This window comes from Lissotriton vulgaris, chromosome 2_1 (assembly GCF_964263255.1).
Source record: "Lissotriton vulgaris chromosome 2_1, aLisVul1.2, whole genome shotgun sequence".
NCBI lineage: Eukaryota > Metazoa > Chordata > Amphibia > Caudata > Salamandridae > Lissotriton > Lissotriton vulgaris.
Window position 1 is genome coordinate 31,052,719 of NC_141687.1, and position 20,692 is coordinate 31,073,410.

General features: G+C 47.7%; 1 protein-coding gene across 11 annotated transcripts in view; it reads right to left on the minus strand.

Annotated features, from left to right (window-relative positions):
* The window catches only part of ATG9A (autophagy related 9A), a 302,329-nt gene that overhangs the window by 42,467 nt on the left and 239,170 nt on the right, over window positions 1-20,692 (minus strand). For all 11 annotated transcript variants that reach the window (XR_015308324.1, XR_015308321.1, XR_015308320.1 and 8 more), the window contains one exon: window positions 1,106-1,254. Coding sequence is in view for 3 of the 11 variants with exons in the window: in XM_086954371.1 (XP_086810497.1) it covers window positions 1,106-1,254 (149 nt within the window). In the remaining 8 variants the exon portion in view is untranslated. The remainder of the gene's footprint in view (window positions 1-1,105; window positions 1,255-20,692) is intronic.

Here is a 20,692-nt window from a genome sequence, read left to right on the forward strand (position 1 = left end):
CAGGGAAGCTGATCACTTCCTATTTCAGTCAAGAAAGTTTCCTCTGAGCTAGTTGGTAACAAACCCAATTAAGTTTAGCATAGTCAGTAGAGGCCTGGAAGATACGCACTTCTACGTCGATACTACTGTTTATGTTATTCCAATGCGCAGGGCCTATTGGGAAAATAGGAACTACGCTACACAGTAGTGCTTGCGATTCATAGTCAAGGTCTTTCTGCTCCTCACTTGTTTTTCGCACCTCACTGACCAGAGTGAACTGGCATATGTTGTGGAAGTGTCTGTGGAATGTGCAAGTCTGCCTCGAAGTCAATATACGGGAGCTTGGCCTCCGTCCTGGCCTTGACGCAGACTGGTACATCCAGCTCGGTTTTTTCGAATGAGAATGGGGCGAGGTTTTCTAGAAGCTTCGTCCTACGTTTAGTACTGATATTTAAGCTGGGAACCTGTAGGGGCCGGGTGGGAAGTTCACCACAGAATAGACGTATTGCTGTGGAATGGTGACAGAACTTGAATCCTGATTGAAAGTCCATCCTGGGCTGTTGACGGACTTTCCCAGCTTGAGCTGGCAAGGATGAAGCAAAATTAATCGGTGAGATGTTCCTAACCACTCTCTCTCTTGTATATATTTTTTACTCTTTGCTACTTGTGTATATATATAGTGCATTCTATTTTAATTGTTCATTTGTGTCTGCTATTTCAATTGTTCATTTAATCATTCATTTGATATTTGGGAATCTGCATTTACTGATATATTTGGCTTACCTTTCTGAACATTGAATTAATCAACAGTTTTTTTGAGACTGCCACGACTGATATATTCGGCCTGCCTTATTAAAATGTTGGATTAATAAACATGTGTGTTACTTAACCTACATTTGGGTTTGTTTTCTTACCTTGCCTTAACAAAGTGCTGGGTCTTGCCTTGTCTTTTGGGAGTGTTGGGTTAGGGTGTGTTATTTAAGCGAAAAGCACATTCATTACAGGCGCTGAAAGGCAAATTCCAGACCAATCTCTGGCTCGGCTGACATTGACTAGTTGGTCTCCTATCATATCATTATGATAATCTTTTGATAGGTGTGGCATTGAGCAAAGGCCGGACACATACCTTATGGACGCGAGGAGGCAGCTCGTCCTCGGATCCCTCCTCTGGCACAGTCTCTGGGTGTCTTGCCGTAGAAGACTGAGGGTCTTCAGTCCATCCGCCCAATGGCTGCCGTGAGAAGTGAGCTGGAGCCCTGTGGACTGTGCCAGGATCTATGACAAGAAAGAGAAGAAGAGATGGGAGTTTTAAATAACCAATTCACAGTGATCGCACAGCTGCCCTAGGGACAGTTACCAAGCTGCCCACTGTTTGTTTGAGGTGAGATCCTTTGGAAACAACGACAAAGCTTCTCCTTGGGGTTCAGCAACTGTGAAGCCATGATGTGCCGATGGTGTGACCCTGGCTGCCTGCTTCACAACAGTAGTCTGTTGGCCATGGAGCCAGTGGAGTAACAAAACTAGAGCCCTAATTCCCTGCCCCAAAGTACACAAAGCCCCTCCCCGATGTGGTGGTGGGTGTGTAGAAGAGAGATTGGGTGAATGTAGAAATGAGTGTATGACTGGAGGGATAAGTGAGTGAGTGGATGAGTGTGCTGCTACCGGAGACTACCTGTGGGTGCACGTAACGCGGACCGTGTCTTAAAACAAGTTTTGTAAGTGTAAAACATATTGTATTGAACAACACAAATTGTTCCATTGAAGAGGATTATCTTTACAGTGAATGTGCACATTGGGCACAAGCAAAATGCTGTCCCTCCCAGTGACGAGAGCCAGTGTCTGCAGTGGGCGAAACTCTTGCCTCATGCACTATGCAGAGTTGGGCGGAACAGCTGAACAGACCAATGGATGAGGATAGCTGCCTGAAACCCCCAAAACTTAAGTATATAATATATAATGTTTTGTAAGATCAAAAGGTGTTAGTTGCTAAAAATGAAAAACTATTGAGTGGAAAGAAATCAGGCTTTGTTGGGCTCTATGGTATCTGGCATGTTAGGGCACGCACTTATCTCCAGCAGCAAATGCTTATTTAACTCATCTTATGAGAATAATGTATGCAGGGTCTAATAATGAGATCTAACAAATGGGACAGGGGACATAATGCCGAAGAGACTGGGCAGAAGGTACAAGGCTGCAAACTGGACGTTCTCCTATGAAGGGAGTGGCCTCACGGTCTGGACAGAAGGTGTCTGCTGGTAATCCAAGCACAGTGCCCTCACATGAAAGGGGGCACCGGGTTTTACCGGGTTAAGAAAAGTTATGTTTAGCTTCTGAACTGTACTTACCTGAAAGGACTATGTTTGGTCAATGCCCAGCAGTGTTGCATCACGGTCAGGCCATTAAGCATATCTCCACCACCACCACAAGCACACACGCCTACAACCAAGAACACACTAACAAAATAAAAAGGTGCAAGTACAAGATAAGCACTTTACTGACACCTTAAGTTTGGAAAAACTCCCTCCTTTCCAGAGAACCTCCAAGAGGCCCTTAGGCATTGCTGTCTCATTTGAGTCAGGTTAAAAACCTCTCTCTTTAGGGGAATTAGAAGTTCATTGTTTCACATTGTTTCCTCTGGATTCATTTCTTTCAGACTGGTAGGTCTCTGGCCAACCATTTAATATTAATCTCCACTTGAAGTAAGTTGTGCCACATTACAGTGCTTTGAAGAGGGTAAATGATAGCATGGTGCGCTATTCAAAATCCAAAAACGTAAACATCATGCCAAGTCCTCTTCGTCCCTCTCTCTCTTGTGACCTCTTTGTCTCCTCTTCTGTTCCTCAGCAGTGCCTTGAAGCTGCCACAAGCAGGCACATAGAGTCTGATGTAGAGTATGGCATGGTAAATCTCAAGTGTGACAGACATCCTGTCCTACTTAATATATATATATGAGAATAATGAGAATATTAATAAATAATTTACCCTCTTCAAAGCACTGTAATGTGGCACAACTTACTTCAAGTGGAGATTAATATTAAATGGTTGGACAGAGACCTACCAGTCTGAAAGAAATGAATATATATATATTTTACCTACCTACTGGCGGTTGCCAGTAGGTAGTTATAGTTAGGATTGGCTACTATAGGAAATCCGCAACATTCTATTGGGAATAACTCTGGTGCCGGTTGAGGAATTTGCGTGTAATTTTCCAAAATTTTGGGATTCGTGAAGTGAGAGCTGAGAAAAAAGGGGGGGTCCCAAAACGTGTTTTCCCCATGTTAATTTCCATAGGACGGTCTGACAAGTCTACAGCCCGAACCGCTGAATGGAATTACGCCAAACTTGGCAAAATTGTAGGGACTGGTACGCAGATGTGCCTTTGCAATATTTGCTGAAAATTGCTCCAGTGTTTTTTTTCGTAAATTAACTTAACCCCTTCGAGGCTATTGACGAGCTGGGCTCGTCATCGCGCTTACCTGTCCTGCGCGGATGACAAGGCCAGCTCGTCACGTAACGCGGTAATTTCGAATTTGCCGCGCACAGCGGGAAAAGCCGCCGCAGCGATGCGGTTAAAAAACACATATATATCTATATGCGTGCTTCGAGCGCTTACCGGTATGCGTACCGGGGAGCGCACCCGGCGCGCTACGGGAGTGCGCGAGCGGAAAGCTGATTGGCTATCGGGTGTCTGTCAACATTCTAAACAGTCCGGAGAGTCCGCCATATTGTGTCTCGGTAGAATCGAGACACAAGAGGTGAAAAAAGAAAGGGGGATATAATTAAAAGGGGGCAGTGTAGACACCTCCTGACCCCATAGGTTTTCTGATGGGGGCCTAGAAGGACCCTAAAGGGCAAAAAAAAGTACTTTTTTTATTTAAAATTTTCGCGGGGTAAGCGCTGGGTGCGTTCCCAGATGCCATCTTCCATGTGGTGTTCCCGAAGCTGTTGCTCCACCAGTGGAGGTGCTGCCGCCATCTCTTCGTGCATTCTCTGCCAGGTCTCTGACACTCTCCCTGGCAAAGTTATTTGGGTGTGTTCTCTGGACATGCCTAATTAAGGTGGCATTTCCAAATCTATATTTCCTATTAGGATTGCCTCTGGGTCGTGTAGTGCCACATATCTTGCAGGTTACCTTAGCAGCATTAACCTTTTTTTTTCCTTCAGCGATGTCAAGAAATTTCCAAATGAAGTGGTCCTTTGTTTTGTGGTGAGGAGGTTCCTCAGGCAAAAAACTATTAGAATCACCGCTGGTTGACTCTCTTTCAGCCATTGCTGTAGATCAGAAAACTTTGAGAAGCAGATAATGCACAGAACACCTCTTGCTCTCTCCAAGTACAAAGCAAAAGTGAGAGAAATGGGTAGGGTTCTCAATATTTGGAAAAAAAAAATATTCTGAACCAATGAAAAGTGTTATTTTAAGGTCACATGGCTTGGCGCGCTTACGCTACGCGCCCCGGAGCGCTTCCGGGGCGCTTACGTGGCACGTAAGTGGGCGCTTCCTGGAGCGCTACCGGGGGCACTTACGCGGCGAGTAGCAGTGACGTTTTGCTCGTTTTTCGGGAATGTGTTTAAAGTTCAAATACGGTTCTTAAATACTATAAATAGTACTTTTATATATTATTATTTACTTTTAATATAAAAATAATTTATTTTTTTTCGATCGCTACGCGCCCGGAGCGCTTTCGGGGCGCTTACGTGGGCACTTCCTGGAGCGCTTCCAGGGGTGCTTACTCGGCGCGTAGCAGTGACTTTTTGCTCGTTTTTCGGTCATGCGCTTAAAGCCAAATACGGTTCTTAAATATTATAAATAGTACTTTTATATATTATTATTTACTTTCAATACAAAAATTAAATTTCTTTTCTTCGATCGCAATAGGGCGCTCTTGCTGCGTACCGTGAGCGCACCGGTGCAAAAATAATAAAAAAAGACATATATATGAAAAACATGTAAAAATAAGTTTTTAACAAATATATAATTAGGAAATAATTAGAAAAAAATTAAAAAATTATTAGATATTATAATTACCTATCATTAAAAAACAATATTTCACTTAAAAATTGTAGTTTTCAAACTCGTTAAAGTTACGAATTAGCTTTTTTAAAAAGTTGCAAATTCACTGAAAAAACCATAGGTTTCACACACGTTATAGTTAGGAATTAGCTTTTAAAAAGACATTGTAATTCACGGAAATAAACCATAGGTTTCACACATGTTATAGTTAGGAATTAGCTTTTAAAAAATCATAGAAATTCACAGAAAAAAACCATAGGTTTCACAATCGTTATAGTTAGGAATTAGCATTTAAAAAACCTTTGAAATTTACTGAAAAAAACATAGGTTTCACACTCGTTATAGTTAGGAATTAGCATTTAAAAAACCTTTGAAATTCACTGAAAAAACCATAGGTTTCACACCAGTTATAGTTAGCTGAACATTTTACTCACACAAAACCATTGAAATTCCCACGTTATAGATAGTTGGACTCACTATACCTTTGTACCTAGGCACCTCGCGGTGCCTAGGTACAAAAGGGCTAGAATGGGCGGGAGATCCTTCTCATATCTGGGTCCAACTCTCTGGAACACACTGCCCGTCCATATACGCAAGGAAGAAAACCATATGAGATTCAGGAAAAGCGTAAAAACTTGGTTGTTCGACAAATAATTGCCTGCTGATTGCTTTCTCTCTAGTTGTGTCATGTGCTTTGCTATTGCCGGCGCCGGGAAACCCTTTGTGGGTAGCTGCGCGCCTTATAAGTGCTATAAAATAAATAAAAATAAATAAATAAATATTACATCATTCATGAAATGGTCAGTGACATCACTGATGACATCAATGATGACATCATCCATGTGATAAAACGATGCACCTCCTCACACTCTAATCTAACCTTTGATACACCCAGTGATAAATACAAACTACCATTCCTGAAATTATTGACACACCAATACCAGTAACTACATACGCACTCACTGATTTCGAGGTCTACACACACATCCACTCATTCACCCATACAATCACTCATACATACAGTCACTCATCAATAGAACACTATCTTCTCCACTCATACACCTATACAGACACTCACACATTGACACTCATCCACGGAGTTACTCACACACCTAGTCAGTTATGCAAAGAATCAATCACACTCCCATTTCCTCATCTACACAGTTATACACACTAAACCTTACTTATTCAACATATACTAACACATACTTACTCTCTTTTACAATCACTGATACAAGTACACATTGATCCATACAGCCACTTGCGCAATCACAGGCTCCCATGTATAGTCATTTACAAATGCTAACTCTCCCAAGCACTATGTTTTACATATGTACTTATTTGGACATGTAGCACTGAGATACCCATTCACTCACCAACACACTCATGCACATAGTCAACCTCCCATACAGCTGTTTCCACATGCACTCTTTAACCCATACACCAAGTGAATCAACTGCTCACACATCTATGCACAGAGTCACACACCTCCCAGGCACTCACACACACACTCAGCCTCACATACAAATATTTAGGCAACCAATCAATAACTCATATAGCCACTCAAATAGCTACTGATCAACACATGCAGCAGCTTACACACCAACAGACATAATGATGCACACATTCAGACAGTTTAGTCACTAACACATGCATTCAGTAAGACACATTTAATCACTCACTCATACAGTCAGTCATGCACCTTCTAAATCCTTCATCCAGACACTTATACATCCACTCATTCTTCAATATGTGAAACATATTTGAACTTTACAGAAACACACAGACACTGGATGATGTCATCAGTGATGTCATCAGTGATGTCATTTGAGATGTCATCAGCGATGTCATCAGTGATGTCGTTTGAGAGGTCATCAGTGATGTCATCAGTGATGTCACTGACCATGTCATGAATTATGTAATATGTGACATCATCAGCAGTGGATTGCGGGCGCGTGAGTTATAGTGAGTCCAACTAACTATAACGTGGGAATTTCAATAGTTTTGTGTGAGTAAAATGTTCAGCTAACTATAACTGGTGTGAAACCTATGTTTTTTTCAGTCAATATATATATATATATATATATATATATATATATATATATATATATATATATATATATATATATATATATATATCCATATTGCTCCAACAGAAGAAGAAGCGGACGCCCAGAGGAGACCAGAATGGGAAGCCTTTATTCATCAAAGTACATTGTTGATGGCGGCGAATGCATTTCGGCGTGTGCCTTCGTCAGCGCCCAACATCAGCATGACTCGTGTGTGTAGCACCTCCCTGCTTCCATAAGTATGGTGAGTACAAATTCGTCCCTCCCCCGTGTGAGCACAACTCATCAGGTGCAGTCCGTTCTTGATTCTCCGGACTACAACTCCCAGAGTGCCATGGTTCACCAGCAACCCAGGACGGTGAGTAGAGTCTTATGGGGAGTAATGTAAAACAAATGCCGCAGGGTACTCGTGAAGCAGGGAGAGAATTCATGTCCAAATGTCCCTGGCTCAATCAGGCTCCCCTCGAGTGCCCTCAGACTGCCACAGCCTCCCGAAGCAGAAATCCATAGTGCAGGGGCTAGACTGCGGATGCAGAGAGCCCACGAGAGAGGTAAGATACCTCCACTGCTCCTTTTCTTTCCGTGCGGGTGGCGGGAACGGACCATTTCATTACTGAAATATTCAAGAAGTGCTGCGAAGCAGACCAGTTGTGTCCGGACCCAAAGCGTGGCAGGGACTGTCCAAAGTGCGTGACTGGCAACCGCACTGTTAAATGTCCATATTGCTCCAACAGAAGAAGAAGCGGACGCCCAGAGGAGGCCAGAATGGGAAGCCTTTATTCACCAAAGTACATTGTTGATGGCGGCGAATGCATTTCGGCGTGTGCCTTCGTCAGCGCCCAACATCAGCATGACTCGTGAGTGTAGCACCTCCCTGCTATATATCTATATATACGACTTTAGGGGAGGAGCTCAGAGACGCCAGATTACACTTTAAGGCGGAGCAGGACTGATGAACATTTCTACATGACTCGAGTGGGTGCAGGGCACTGAGGAAGGCTCTTAGAACGCCGAAATGCATTTGCCGCCACTCACCATTGTATATCTGGAATTAAGCACCTCCAACGAATTCCCCTTTGGCCTCCGCTCTTTTCCTTGTGTGAAGAGGTTTTGTGGATATTTGCTGCGCATTGCCAGGAGCGCAGAACGGATGGCCCTGACACTTCAAGAGACCCGGACTAATTCTGGCATCGAGCTGCTTGCAGCTGTTTTTGGCTTGAGGTATCAAGAGTCTGGTGTCCGCCGACTGGTTGTGGGAGAGATATGCGGCAGGAGGTATTTTACCTCTGACTGGACGCTATGCAGCGCAGGGCTGTCCCTGCATAATCTCAGTCTACACCAGACGGCCGTGTCAGCCCGAGGGGACCCGAGGGGGAGCCTTGGACCGTGTGTGCAAAGAAGGGAGTCTAATTATCGGGACCTGCATATTTTCTCTGGATGTGGCAGCACCCCATGTTGCCCCCCACACCACCGACCCAGGTGCATAAACATGATGCACCCTGGGAGTTGGAGTCCGGTTAATGGATCCTGATATCCAACAGGTGAGCCTACGACTTTAGGGGAGGAGCTCAGAGACGCCAGATTACACTTTAAGGCGGAGCAGGACTGATGAACATTTCTACATGACTCGAGTGGGTGCAGGGCACTGAGGAAGGCTCTTAGAACGCCAAAATGCATTTGCCGCCACTCACCATTGTATATCTGGAATTAAGCACCTCCAACGAATTCCCCTTTGGCCTCCGCTCTTTTCCTTGTGTGAAGAGGTTTTGTGGATATATATATATATATATATATATATATATATATATATATATATATATATATATTAGCAGCCCGTCCCGACCTTGTCCGGGAGCAATCAGGCTTCCCCGACCCCCGCCCGCTCCGACATTGTCCAGCAGCCCGGAACCCCGCCCGCCCCGACATTGTCCAGCAGCCCGGGCCTTCGTCCGTCCCGTACCCCGCCAGCCCCGACCCCCGCCTGCCCCGACATTGTCCGTGGGTCCCCCGGAGCCTTACCTCAGCCGCCTCTCCTCCCCCGCGCTCCTCAGTTCACCGCTCCACCGCTCCTTGCCGCTCGTCACCGCTCCTACCGCCAGTCCGCTGGTCCTCACCGCCTGTCCGCCGCTGGTCACCGCTCCTCCCCCACGCCAAATCCGCCGCTCCTCTTTGCGCTCCTGGACGCAGCTCCTCCCCGCATTCCTGATGTCAACACGCAGGTCGCGGCCGGCGCTACTTCGAAGGGACTACTTTTTTTTAAGGTACATTTTTTAAATAATGCATATTTTTATAGTTTATATAGCCTATGTCCATCTGCACACCGTGGCGATTACAATGATGTATCGGGTGTGTGGATTGGCGCTGTGGTTCCCGAGTTTACCCGCCTCAAAGGTTCAAAGTTCTTGCTTTATAATAGTAGTATATATATATATAAGAAAAAGCTCCGAAAAAGTACACAGCAAATCCGGGTTGGATTTATTAAGCACAAGAAATGAAACACAAAACGCGTTTCGGCGGGACGCCTTCGACAGTTGTAAGGCAGCCACCATGACACAACTTAATGAATACACAAACAAAACGCCATTACTGCAATCACGTGGGAGGTGGTCATATATATATATTTATATATACATATATCCTGAAGCAGGGCTGCATCGTAAATGATATTTACAACAAGGGGTGGTGAGGGACAGAGTCTCTGAATTAAGCAGAAAGCTCTTACCCAGTCAAGAGATCAGGGCTAGATCCAACACCGTTTTTTAGCTCACTGCACCATCCCAGCTTCAGAACCTGGCTGTATGCCAATTAGTCTGTTCCTGTCCCAGTGCATGATGGGAACAGGGCAAACCAAACTACAGAAGCCAATTCTTACACTGGGAAGGAAACAAGCTCCTCGTAAATGATGCAGCCTAGAAAGACAAGAGCTGCTTAAAAAATATTAGATCTTTTTCTTCTCTAGCGGATTTATCCGGCTTAAAATGAATTTTCTATTAATACAACAATAATGACAATCTTTCTTTCATTGATATATATATATATTCAGTTTAAATGCACTGTTTTTATATTGTCAATACATGCTTTAATGTTCCGATTCGGATATTTGCTGTATTCAGGAATAAGAAGTCTTTTGTTTCTGTCTGTGACCATGTGACCGCAACAAGCAATAGTGGGTGTTCACTTTATGCATATAAAAAAGAGCAATGGCGCAGTATTCAAGCTGAATGTGATCAAGGGCTGTAATAGCCCGAAACGCGTCGTTTGCAGGCTGTACCAGCAATAAAGGACAACGCCGATAGCAACTTCAGAAATTGGATCACGACCTCCCTTGACTCTGTGCTCCCACTCAGAATGCGCGAAGATAAGACCAACAACATCGGCTCTGCTCCGTGGTACACCCCAGAACTCCGCCAGCTCCGCAAAAACTGTAAAAGAGCTGAACGGCTTTGGAGAAAAGACTGGCACAACGCCAGCAAAGAGACATACCACTCCTCAGTCAAAACCTATAAAACCGCAATCAAGCTCTCCAAAGCCTCTCACTATGACACCCGGATAAAGGAATCATCCAATTCCTCTAGGGAATCTTATCTCATTGTGAAGGAGCTTCTGAAAGTTCCCATCGCTTCCTCGCCCACCACCCCTCAGGTAGATAGAAGTAATGACCTAGCCTCATACTTCAACAACAAAATTGCCCGCATCCTCACATCCCTCCCTCCCCCCAGCTCCCCTTCCCGCAGAAACACTATTCAGCCCCCCGATGAGACGGGATTACGTCCCCAACTCGAGACATTCAAGCCGATAACGCCCAACGAGGTGGAAACGACATTGAATAAAATAAAAAGTGGATCTCCTTTAGACCCTGCACCTCTGAGATTCCTCAAAAACGTGGCCCCCGCTATCACCCCTACAATCACGGAGCTTATCAACTGCTCACTTGCTCAAGGATCAGTCCCCCACAGCTGGAAAAAGGCAGTGGTGAAGGCACTTCTTAAAAAACCTCAGCTCGACCCTACTGATATGGCAAACTACCGGCCCATATCACTCCTTCCAGGGATTAGCAAGATCACCGAGAAACTGGTGAACAGTCAACTCTCCAGATTTCTCGAGACTAATAACATCCTGCGGCAATCCCAAACTGGGTTCCGTCCGGGACACGGCACAGACACCGCCCTGCTTGCCGTCATCGAGGAAGCAAGGCGCATTCTAGACTCAGGGGGATCAGTGGCAGTGATCCTCCTGGATCTGAGTGCCGCCTTTGACACGGTCAATCACCGTGTCCTTCTTCACCGACTGGCTGCAGCAGGGCTCACCGGGATGGCACTCAAATGGATAGAGTCCTTTCTCACTGAACGCACGTTCCAGGTTTGGGATGGCGAATTCCACTCGGCCACACTCCCACTCACCAGCGGGGTTCCTCAGGGCTCCTCCCTGAGCCCCACACTTTTTAATGTGTACATGGCCCCCTTGGAAGATGTGGTAACGCCATACGGGATAAAAATCGTGAGCTACGCTGACGACACACAATTGGTCGTCTCCCTCTCCCAACTTGACGACCACCCAGACAAATTACCAAACTGTCTCACCGAAATTCACGGGTGGATGTGTGAATCGTCATTAAAACTCAACGGTTCCAAAACCGAGGTGATGCTCATGGGCAAACAATGGGCGACCATCCCCCCGGCAATCTGGCCAGACGTGTTCGGGGAAATCCCCACCCCGAAACACGAAATCAAGACCCTCGGAGTCTGGCTAGAACCCGCTCTCTCAATGAAGACCCAAGCGGCTAAAACCGCCGGAACCTGTCTTGGGCTTCTGCGAACTGTTCGCAAAATTCTCCCCCTCCTACCGCCCGTGTCCAGGAAACTAATAGTACAGGGCCTCATATTGTCACGGCTAGACTACAGCAACTTGGTCTACCTAGGTGCGCCGGAAGCCACCTTAGCGAGACTGCAAAGAACCCAGAACGCTGCAGCCCGCCTAATCATGAGCGTACCTCCTAGAGTATCCGCCAAACCCGCCATCAAGGCGCTGCACTGGCTGCCAGTCCGCCAAAGGGTGGAGTTTAAGGCCATGTGCACGGCCCATAAACTAATCAACGGATCGGGACCTGCGATCCTTAGGGGTCTGGTCACCCCCTACATTGCACCAAGGGCCCTACGGTCGGAGAACGAGCACCTGGCCAACATCCCTAAATTCAAAAGAACACGCACTGGAGGCCGACGCTTCTCTGTCAAAGCATCCACCGGTTGGAATTCTCTCCCACGCTCCCTCAGACTGGAACCCAACCACCTGACATTCAGGAAAAAACTTAAAACCCTTCTGTTCCCTAAATAAACCCTCCACCTCTCTCCCCCTCAGCAGGACTCAATATTAACAGCGCGGGGATGCCCTCGGGTCACCAGGCGCTATACAAATTGCTAAATAAATAAATAAAATAAATAAAGATCTTCTTTACCAGAGCTGTGGGGTCCGAGACTCCTTCTTCGCCGCCCGCGCTGCGGGCTAGAAGTGGTGGGAGTTATCCTTGGACATACATAATATATATATATGCCCGAAACGCGTTGTCGTGAGGGGTGACAAATAAAGTATTTCTAGCCTGAAAAACTTTGCTGCAAAGGCCTGAGTTTCCTTCTTCGCCAGGGGCTCTTCTGGAAGTGGTTGGAATTGTACCGAATATATATATCGCCATGTTTGTGAGTGAGTAAACTGCCCACCTACCTCAAAAGCAGGCCCACAGTGCTACAAAAAATACTAACATGACTTAACACAGCACAGTGAAATAAAGCCCCTCCCAGTATGGTTCCCAATAGTTCCTACAGAGAGTCCACCACAGAGTCCACAGGTAATGCAACCAGAGCCTCCAATGACCCACAATATACTCACATGCAACCCGAGGTGCATATACCATACAAGCAGCCCACGTACACACCCACTCACCCTCACATGCAACCAGACGTGCACATACCATACAAGCAGCCTTCGTACACACCCACTACCCCTCATATGCACCCAGTCGTATATATACCATGTAAGCAGCCTTCGTACACACCCACTCACCCTCACATGCAACCAGACGTGCATATACCATGTAAGCAGCCTAGGTACACACCCACTGACCCTCACATGCAGCCAGACGTGCATATACCATGCAAGCAGCCTACGTACACACCCACTCACCCTCGCATGCACCCAGACATGCATATACCACGCAAGCAGCCTTCGTACACACCGACTCACCCTCACATGTACCAGACGTGCATATACTCTACATAAAGGCTTCGTACACACCCATTCACCCTCACATGCAACTAGACGTGCATGTACCATGCAAGCAGCCTTCGTACACACCCACTCACCCTCACATGCAACCAGACGTGCATATACCATGCAAGGAGCCTTCGTACACACCCACTAACCCTCGCATGCACCCAGAAATGCATATACCACGCATGCAGCCTTCGTACACACCCACTCAGCTTCACATGCAACCAGATGTGTATATACCACACAAGCAGCCTACGTACACACCCACTCACCCTCACATGCAACCAGACGTGCATATAACATGCAAGCAGCCTACGTACACCCACTCACCATCACATGCACCCAGACGTGCATATACCATACAAGCAGCCTTCGTACACACCCACTCACCCTCACATGCAACCAGACGTGCATATACCATACAAGCAGTCTACGTACACACCCACTCGCCCTAACATGCACCCAGATGTACATATACCACACAAGCAGCCTTCGTACACAACTGCTCACCCTCACATGCAACCAGACGTGCATATACCATGCAAGCAGCCTTCGTACAAACCCACTCATCCTCACATGCAACCAGAGGTGCATATACCATGCAAGCAGCCTCGTATACACCCACTCACCCTCACATTCACCCAGACATGCATATACCACGCAAGCAGCCTTCGTACATACCAATCACCCTCACATGCACCCAGACGTGCATATACCATGCAAGCAGCCTTCGTGCACACCCACTCACCCTCACATGCACCCAGACATGCATATACCATGCAAGCAGCCTTCGCACACATCCACTAACCCTCACATGCAACCAGACATGCATATACCATACAAACAGCCTTCGTACACACCCACTAACCCTCACATGCAACCAGACGTTCATATATCATACAAGCAGCCTTCGTACACACCCACTCACCCTCACATGCAACCAGATGTGCATATGCCATACAAGCAGCCTACGTATACACCCATTCACCCTCAAATGCACCCTGACATGCATATACCATTCAAGCAGCCTTCGTACACACCCACTCATCCTCACATGCAACTAGACGTGCATATACCATGCAAGCAGCCTTCGTAAACACCCACTCACCCTCACATGCACCCAGACGTGTAGATACCATGCAAGCAGCCTTCGTACACACCCACTAACCCTCACATGCAACCAGACATGCATATACCATACAAGCAGCCTTCGTACACACCCACGAACCCTCACATGAAAGCAGACATGCATATACCATGTAAGCAGCCTAGGTACACACCCATTCACCCTCAAATGCAACCAGACGTGCATATACCATGCAAGCAGCCTACGTACACCCCCACTCACCCTCACATGCACCCATACATGCATATACCATGAAAGCAGCCTTCGTACACACCCACTCACTCTCACATGCAACCAGACGTGCATACACCACACATGCAGCCTTCGTACACACACACTCACCCTCACATGCAACCGGACATGCATATAACATGCAAACAGCCTTTGTACACACCCACTATCCCTCACAAGCGACCAGAGGTGCATATACCATGCAAGCAGCCTTCGTACACACCCACTATCCCTCAAATGCACCTGTACATGCATATACCATGCATGCAGCCTTGGTACACACCCACTCACCCTCACATGCAACTAGACGTGCATATACCACACAAGCAGCCTTCGTACACACCCACTCACCCTCACATGCAACCAGACGTGCATATACCATGCAAGCAGCCTTCTTACACACCCACTCACCCTTACATGCAACCAGACGTGCATAGACCACGCAAGCAGCCTTCACACACACCCACTCACCCTCACATGCGTCTAGACGTGCATATACCACACAAGCAGCCTTCGTACACACCCACTCACCCTCACATGCAATCAGATGTGCATATTCCATGCAAGCAGCCTTCGTACACACCCACTCACCCCACATGCAACCAGACGTGCATATACCACACAAGCAGCCTTCGTACACACCCACTCACCCTCACATGCAACCAGACGTGCATATACCATACAAGCAGTCTACGTACACACCCACTCGCCCTAACATGCACCCAGATGTACATATACCACACAAGCAGCCTTCGTACACAACTGCTCACCCTCACATGCAACCAGACGTGCATATACCATGCAAGCAGCCTTCGTACAAACCCACTCATCCTCACATGCAACCAGAGGTGCATATACCATGCAAGCAGCCTCGTATACACCCACTCACCCTCACATTCACCCAGACATGCATATACCACGCAAGCAGCCTTCGTACATACCAATCACCCTCACATGCACCCAGACGTGCATATACCATGCAAGCAGCCTTCGTGCACACCCACTCACCCTCACATGCACCCAGACATGCATATACCATGCAAGCAGCCTTCGCACACATCCACTAACCCTCACATGCAACCAGACATGCATATACCATACAAACAGCCTTCGTACACACCCACTAACCCTCACATGCAACCAGACGTTCATATATCATACAAGCAGCCTTCGTACACACCCACTCACCCTCACATGCAACCAGATGTGCATATGCCATACAAGCAGCCTACGTATACACCCATTCACCCTCAAATGCACCCTGACATGCATATACCATTCAAGCAGCCTTCGTACACACCCACTCATCCTCACATGCAACTAGACGTGCATATACCATGCAAGCAGCCTTCGTAAACACCCACTCACCCTCACATGCACCCAGACGTGTAGATACCATGCAAGCAGCCTTCGTACACACCCACTAACCCTCACATGCAACCAGACATGCATATACCATACAAGCAGCCTTCGTACACACCCACGAACCCTCACATGAAAGCAGACATGCATATACCATGTAAGCAGCCTAGGTACACACCCATTCACCCTCAAATGCAACCAGACGTGCATATACCATGCAAGCAGCCTACGTACACCCCCACTCACCCTCACATGCACCCATACATGCATATACCATGAAAGCAGCCTTCGTACACACCCACTCACTCTCACATGCAACCAGACGTGCATACACCACACATGCAGCCTTCGTACACACACACTCACCCTCACATGCAACCGGACATGCATATAACATGCAAACAGCCTTTGTACACACCCACTATCCCTCACAAGCGACCAGAGGTGCATATACCATGCAAGCAGCCTTCGTACACACCCACTATCCCTCACATGCACCCGTACATGCATATACCATGCATGCAGCCTTGGTACACACCCACTCACCCTCACATGCAACTAGACGTGCATATACCACACAAGCAGCCTTCGTACACACCCACTCACCCTCACATGCAACCAGACGTGCATATACCATGCAAGCAGCCTTCTTACACACCCACTCACCCTTACATGCAACCAGACGTGCATAGACCACGCAAGCAGCCTTCACACACACCCACTCACCCTCACATGCGTCTAGACGTGCATATACCACACAAGCAGCCTTCGTACACACCCACTCACCCTCACATGCAATCAGATGTGCATATTCCATGCAAGCAGCCTTCGTACACACCCACTCACCCCACATGCAACCAGACGTGCATATACCACACAAGCAGCCTTCGTACACACCCACTCACCCTCACATGCAACCAGACGTGCATATACCATGCAAGCAGCCTTTGTACACACCCACTAATCCTCACATGCAACCAGACATGCATATAACAAACAAGCAGCCTTCGTACACACCCACTTACCCTCACATGCAACCAGACGTGCATATACTATGCAAGCATCCTTCGTACACACCCAATCACCCTCACATGCACCCAGACATGCATATACCATGCAAGCAGCCTTTGTAAACACCCACTAACCCTCACATGCAACCAGACGTGCATATACCATACAAGCAGCCTTCGTACACACCCACTAACCCTCACATGCACCCAGACGTGCAGATATCCTACAAGCAGCCTTTGTACACACGCACTCACCCTCACATGTCACATGTATCCAAACGTGCATACACCATGCAAGCAGCCTTCGTACACACCCACTAACCCACACATACCCACTCACCCACACATGCACCCAGAACTGCATATACCATACAGCAGCCTTTGTACACACGCACTCACCCTCACATGTATCCAAACGTGCATACACCATGCAAGCAGCCTTCGTACACACCCACTAACCCTCACATGCACCCAGACATGCAGATATCCTACATGTAGCCTCCGTACACACCCTCTCACCCTCACATGCACCCTGACATGCGCCCAGACATGCCCATAGCCTGAAAGCAGCCTACGTACACACCCACTAACCCTCACATGCACCCAGACATGCAGATATCCTACATGTGGCCTTCGTACACACCCATTCACCCTCACATGCACCCTGACATGCATATATCATGCAAGCAGCCTTCGTACACACCCACTAACCATCACATGCAACCAGACATGCATATACCATACGCGCAGCCTTCGTACACACCCACTAACTCTCACATGAAACCAGACGTGCATATACCATGTAAGGAGCCTACGTACACACCCACTCACCCTCAAATGCAACCAGACATGCATATACCATGCAAGCAGCCACTCAACCTCACATGCATATACCACAAACGCAGCTTTCGTACACACCCACTCACCCTCACATGCAACCGGACGTGCATATACCACACATGCAGCCTTCGTACACACCCACTCACCCTCACATGCAACAGGATGTGCATATAACATGCATGCAGCCTTTGTACACACTCACTAACCCTCACATGCAACCATACGTGCATATACCATGGAAGCAGCCTTCGTACACACCCACTCACCCTCACATGCAACCAGACGTGCATACACCATGCAAGCAGCCTTCGTACACATCCATTAACCCTCACATGCACCCAGACATGCATATACCATGCATGCAGCCTTCGTACACACCCAGTCACATGCAAACAGACGTGCATATACCACACAAGCAGCCTTCCTACACACCCACTCACCCTCACATGCAACCAGACGTGCATATACCATGCAAGCAGCCTACGTACACCCACTTACCCTCACATGCACCCAGATGTACATATACCATGCAAGCAGCCTTCGTACACACCCACTCACCCTCACATGCAAACAGACGCTCATATACCACTTAAGCAGCCTTCATACACACCCACTCACCCTCACATGCGTCCAGACGTGCATATACCACACAAGCAGCCTTCGTACACACCCACTCACCTTCACATACAACCAGACGTGCATATACCATGCAAGCAGCCTTTGTACACACCCACTAACCTTCACATGCAACCAGACGTGCATATACCATGCAAGCAGGCTTTGTACACACCCACTAACCCTCACATGTAACCAGACGTGCATATACCATACATGCAGCCTTCGTAAACACCAACTCACCCTCACATGCACCCAGACATGCACCCAGACATGCCCATAGCCTGAAAGCAGCCTACGTACACACCCACTAACCCTCACATGCACCCAGACATGCAGATATCCTACATGTGGCCTTCGTACACACCCATTCACCCTCACATGCACCCTGACATGCATATATCATGCAAGCAGCCTTCGTACACACCCACTAACCATCACATGCAACCAGACATGCATATACCATACGTGCAGCCTTCGTACACACCCACTAACCCTCACATGAAACCAGACGTGCATATACCATGTAAGGAGCCTACGTACACACCCACTCACCCTCAAATGCAACAAGACGTGCATATACCATGCAAGCAGCCACTCAACCTCACATGCATATACCACAAACGCAGCTTTCGTACACACCCACTCACCCTCACATGCAACCGGACGTGCATATACCACACATGCAGCCTTCGTACACACCCACTCACCCTCACATGCAACCGGATGTGCATATAACATGAATGCAGCCTTTGTACACACCCACTAACCCTCACATGCAACCATACGTGCATATACCATGGAAGCAGCCTTCGTACACACCCACTCACCCTCACATGCAACCAGACGTGCATACACCATGCAAGCAGCCTTCGTACACATCCATTAACCCTCACATGCACCCAGACATGCATATACCATGCATGCAGCCTTCGTACACACCCAGTCACATGCAACCAGACGTGCATATACCACACAAGCAGCCTTCCTACACACCCACTCACCCTCACATGCAACCAGACGTGCATATACCATGCAAGCAGCCTACGTACACCCACTCACCCTCACATGCACCCAGACGTACATATACCATGCAAGCAGCCTTCGTGCACACCCACTCACCCTCACATGCAAACAGACGTTCATATACCACGTAAGCAGCCTTCATACACACCCACTCACCCTCACATGCGTCCAGACGTGCATATACCACACAAGCAGCCTTCGTACACACCCACTCACCTTCACATGCAACCAGACGTGCATATACCATGCAAGCAGCCTTTGTACACACCCACTAACCCGCCCATGCAACCAGACGTGCATATACCATGCAAGCAGGCTTTGTACACACCCACTAACCCTCACATGTAACCAGACGTGCATATACCATACAAGCAGCCTTCGTACACACCCACTAACCCTCACATGCACCCAGACGTGCAGATATCCTACAAGCAGCCTTCATAGAGGCCCACTCACCCACACATGCACCCAGACTTGCATATACCATACAGCAGCCTTCATACACACCCACTCACCCTCACATGCATCCAGACGTGCATACACCATGCAAGCAGCCTTCGTACACACCCACTAACTCTCACATGGACCCAGACATGCAGATATCCTACAAGTGGCCTTCGTACACACCAACTCACCCTCACATGCACCCAGACATGCCCATAGCCTGCAAGCAGCCTACGTACACACCCTCTAACCCTCACATGCACCCAGACGTGTATATACCATACAAGCAGCCTTCGTACACACCCACTAACCCTCACATGCACCCAGACATGCATATACCATACAAGCAGCCTACGTACACACCCGATCACCCTCACATGCACCCAGACATGCGCACAGCCTGCAAGCAGCCTTCGTACACACCCACTCACCCTCACATGCACCCAGACGTGCATATACCATGCAAGCAGCCTTCGTACACATCCATTCACCCTCACATGCAACCAGACGTGCATATACCATGCAAGCAGCCTTTGTACACTCCCACTCACCCTCACATGCAACCAGATGTGTATATGCCATACAAGCAGCCTACGTACACACCCATTCACCCTCACATGCACCCGGACATGCATATACCATGCATGCAGCCTTCGTACACACCCACTCACCCTCACATGCAACCAGACATGCATATACCACACAAGCAGCCTTCGTA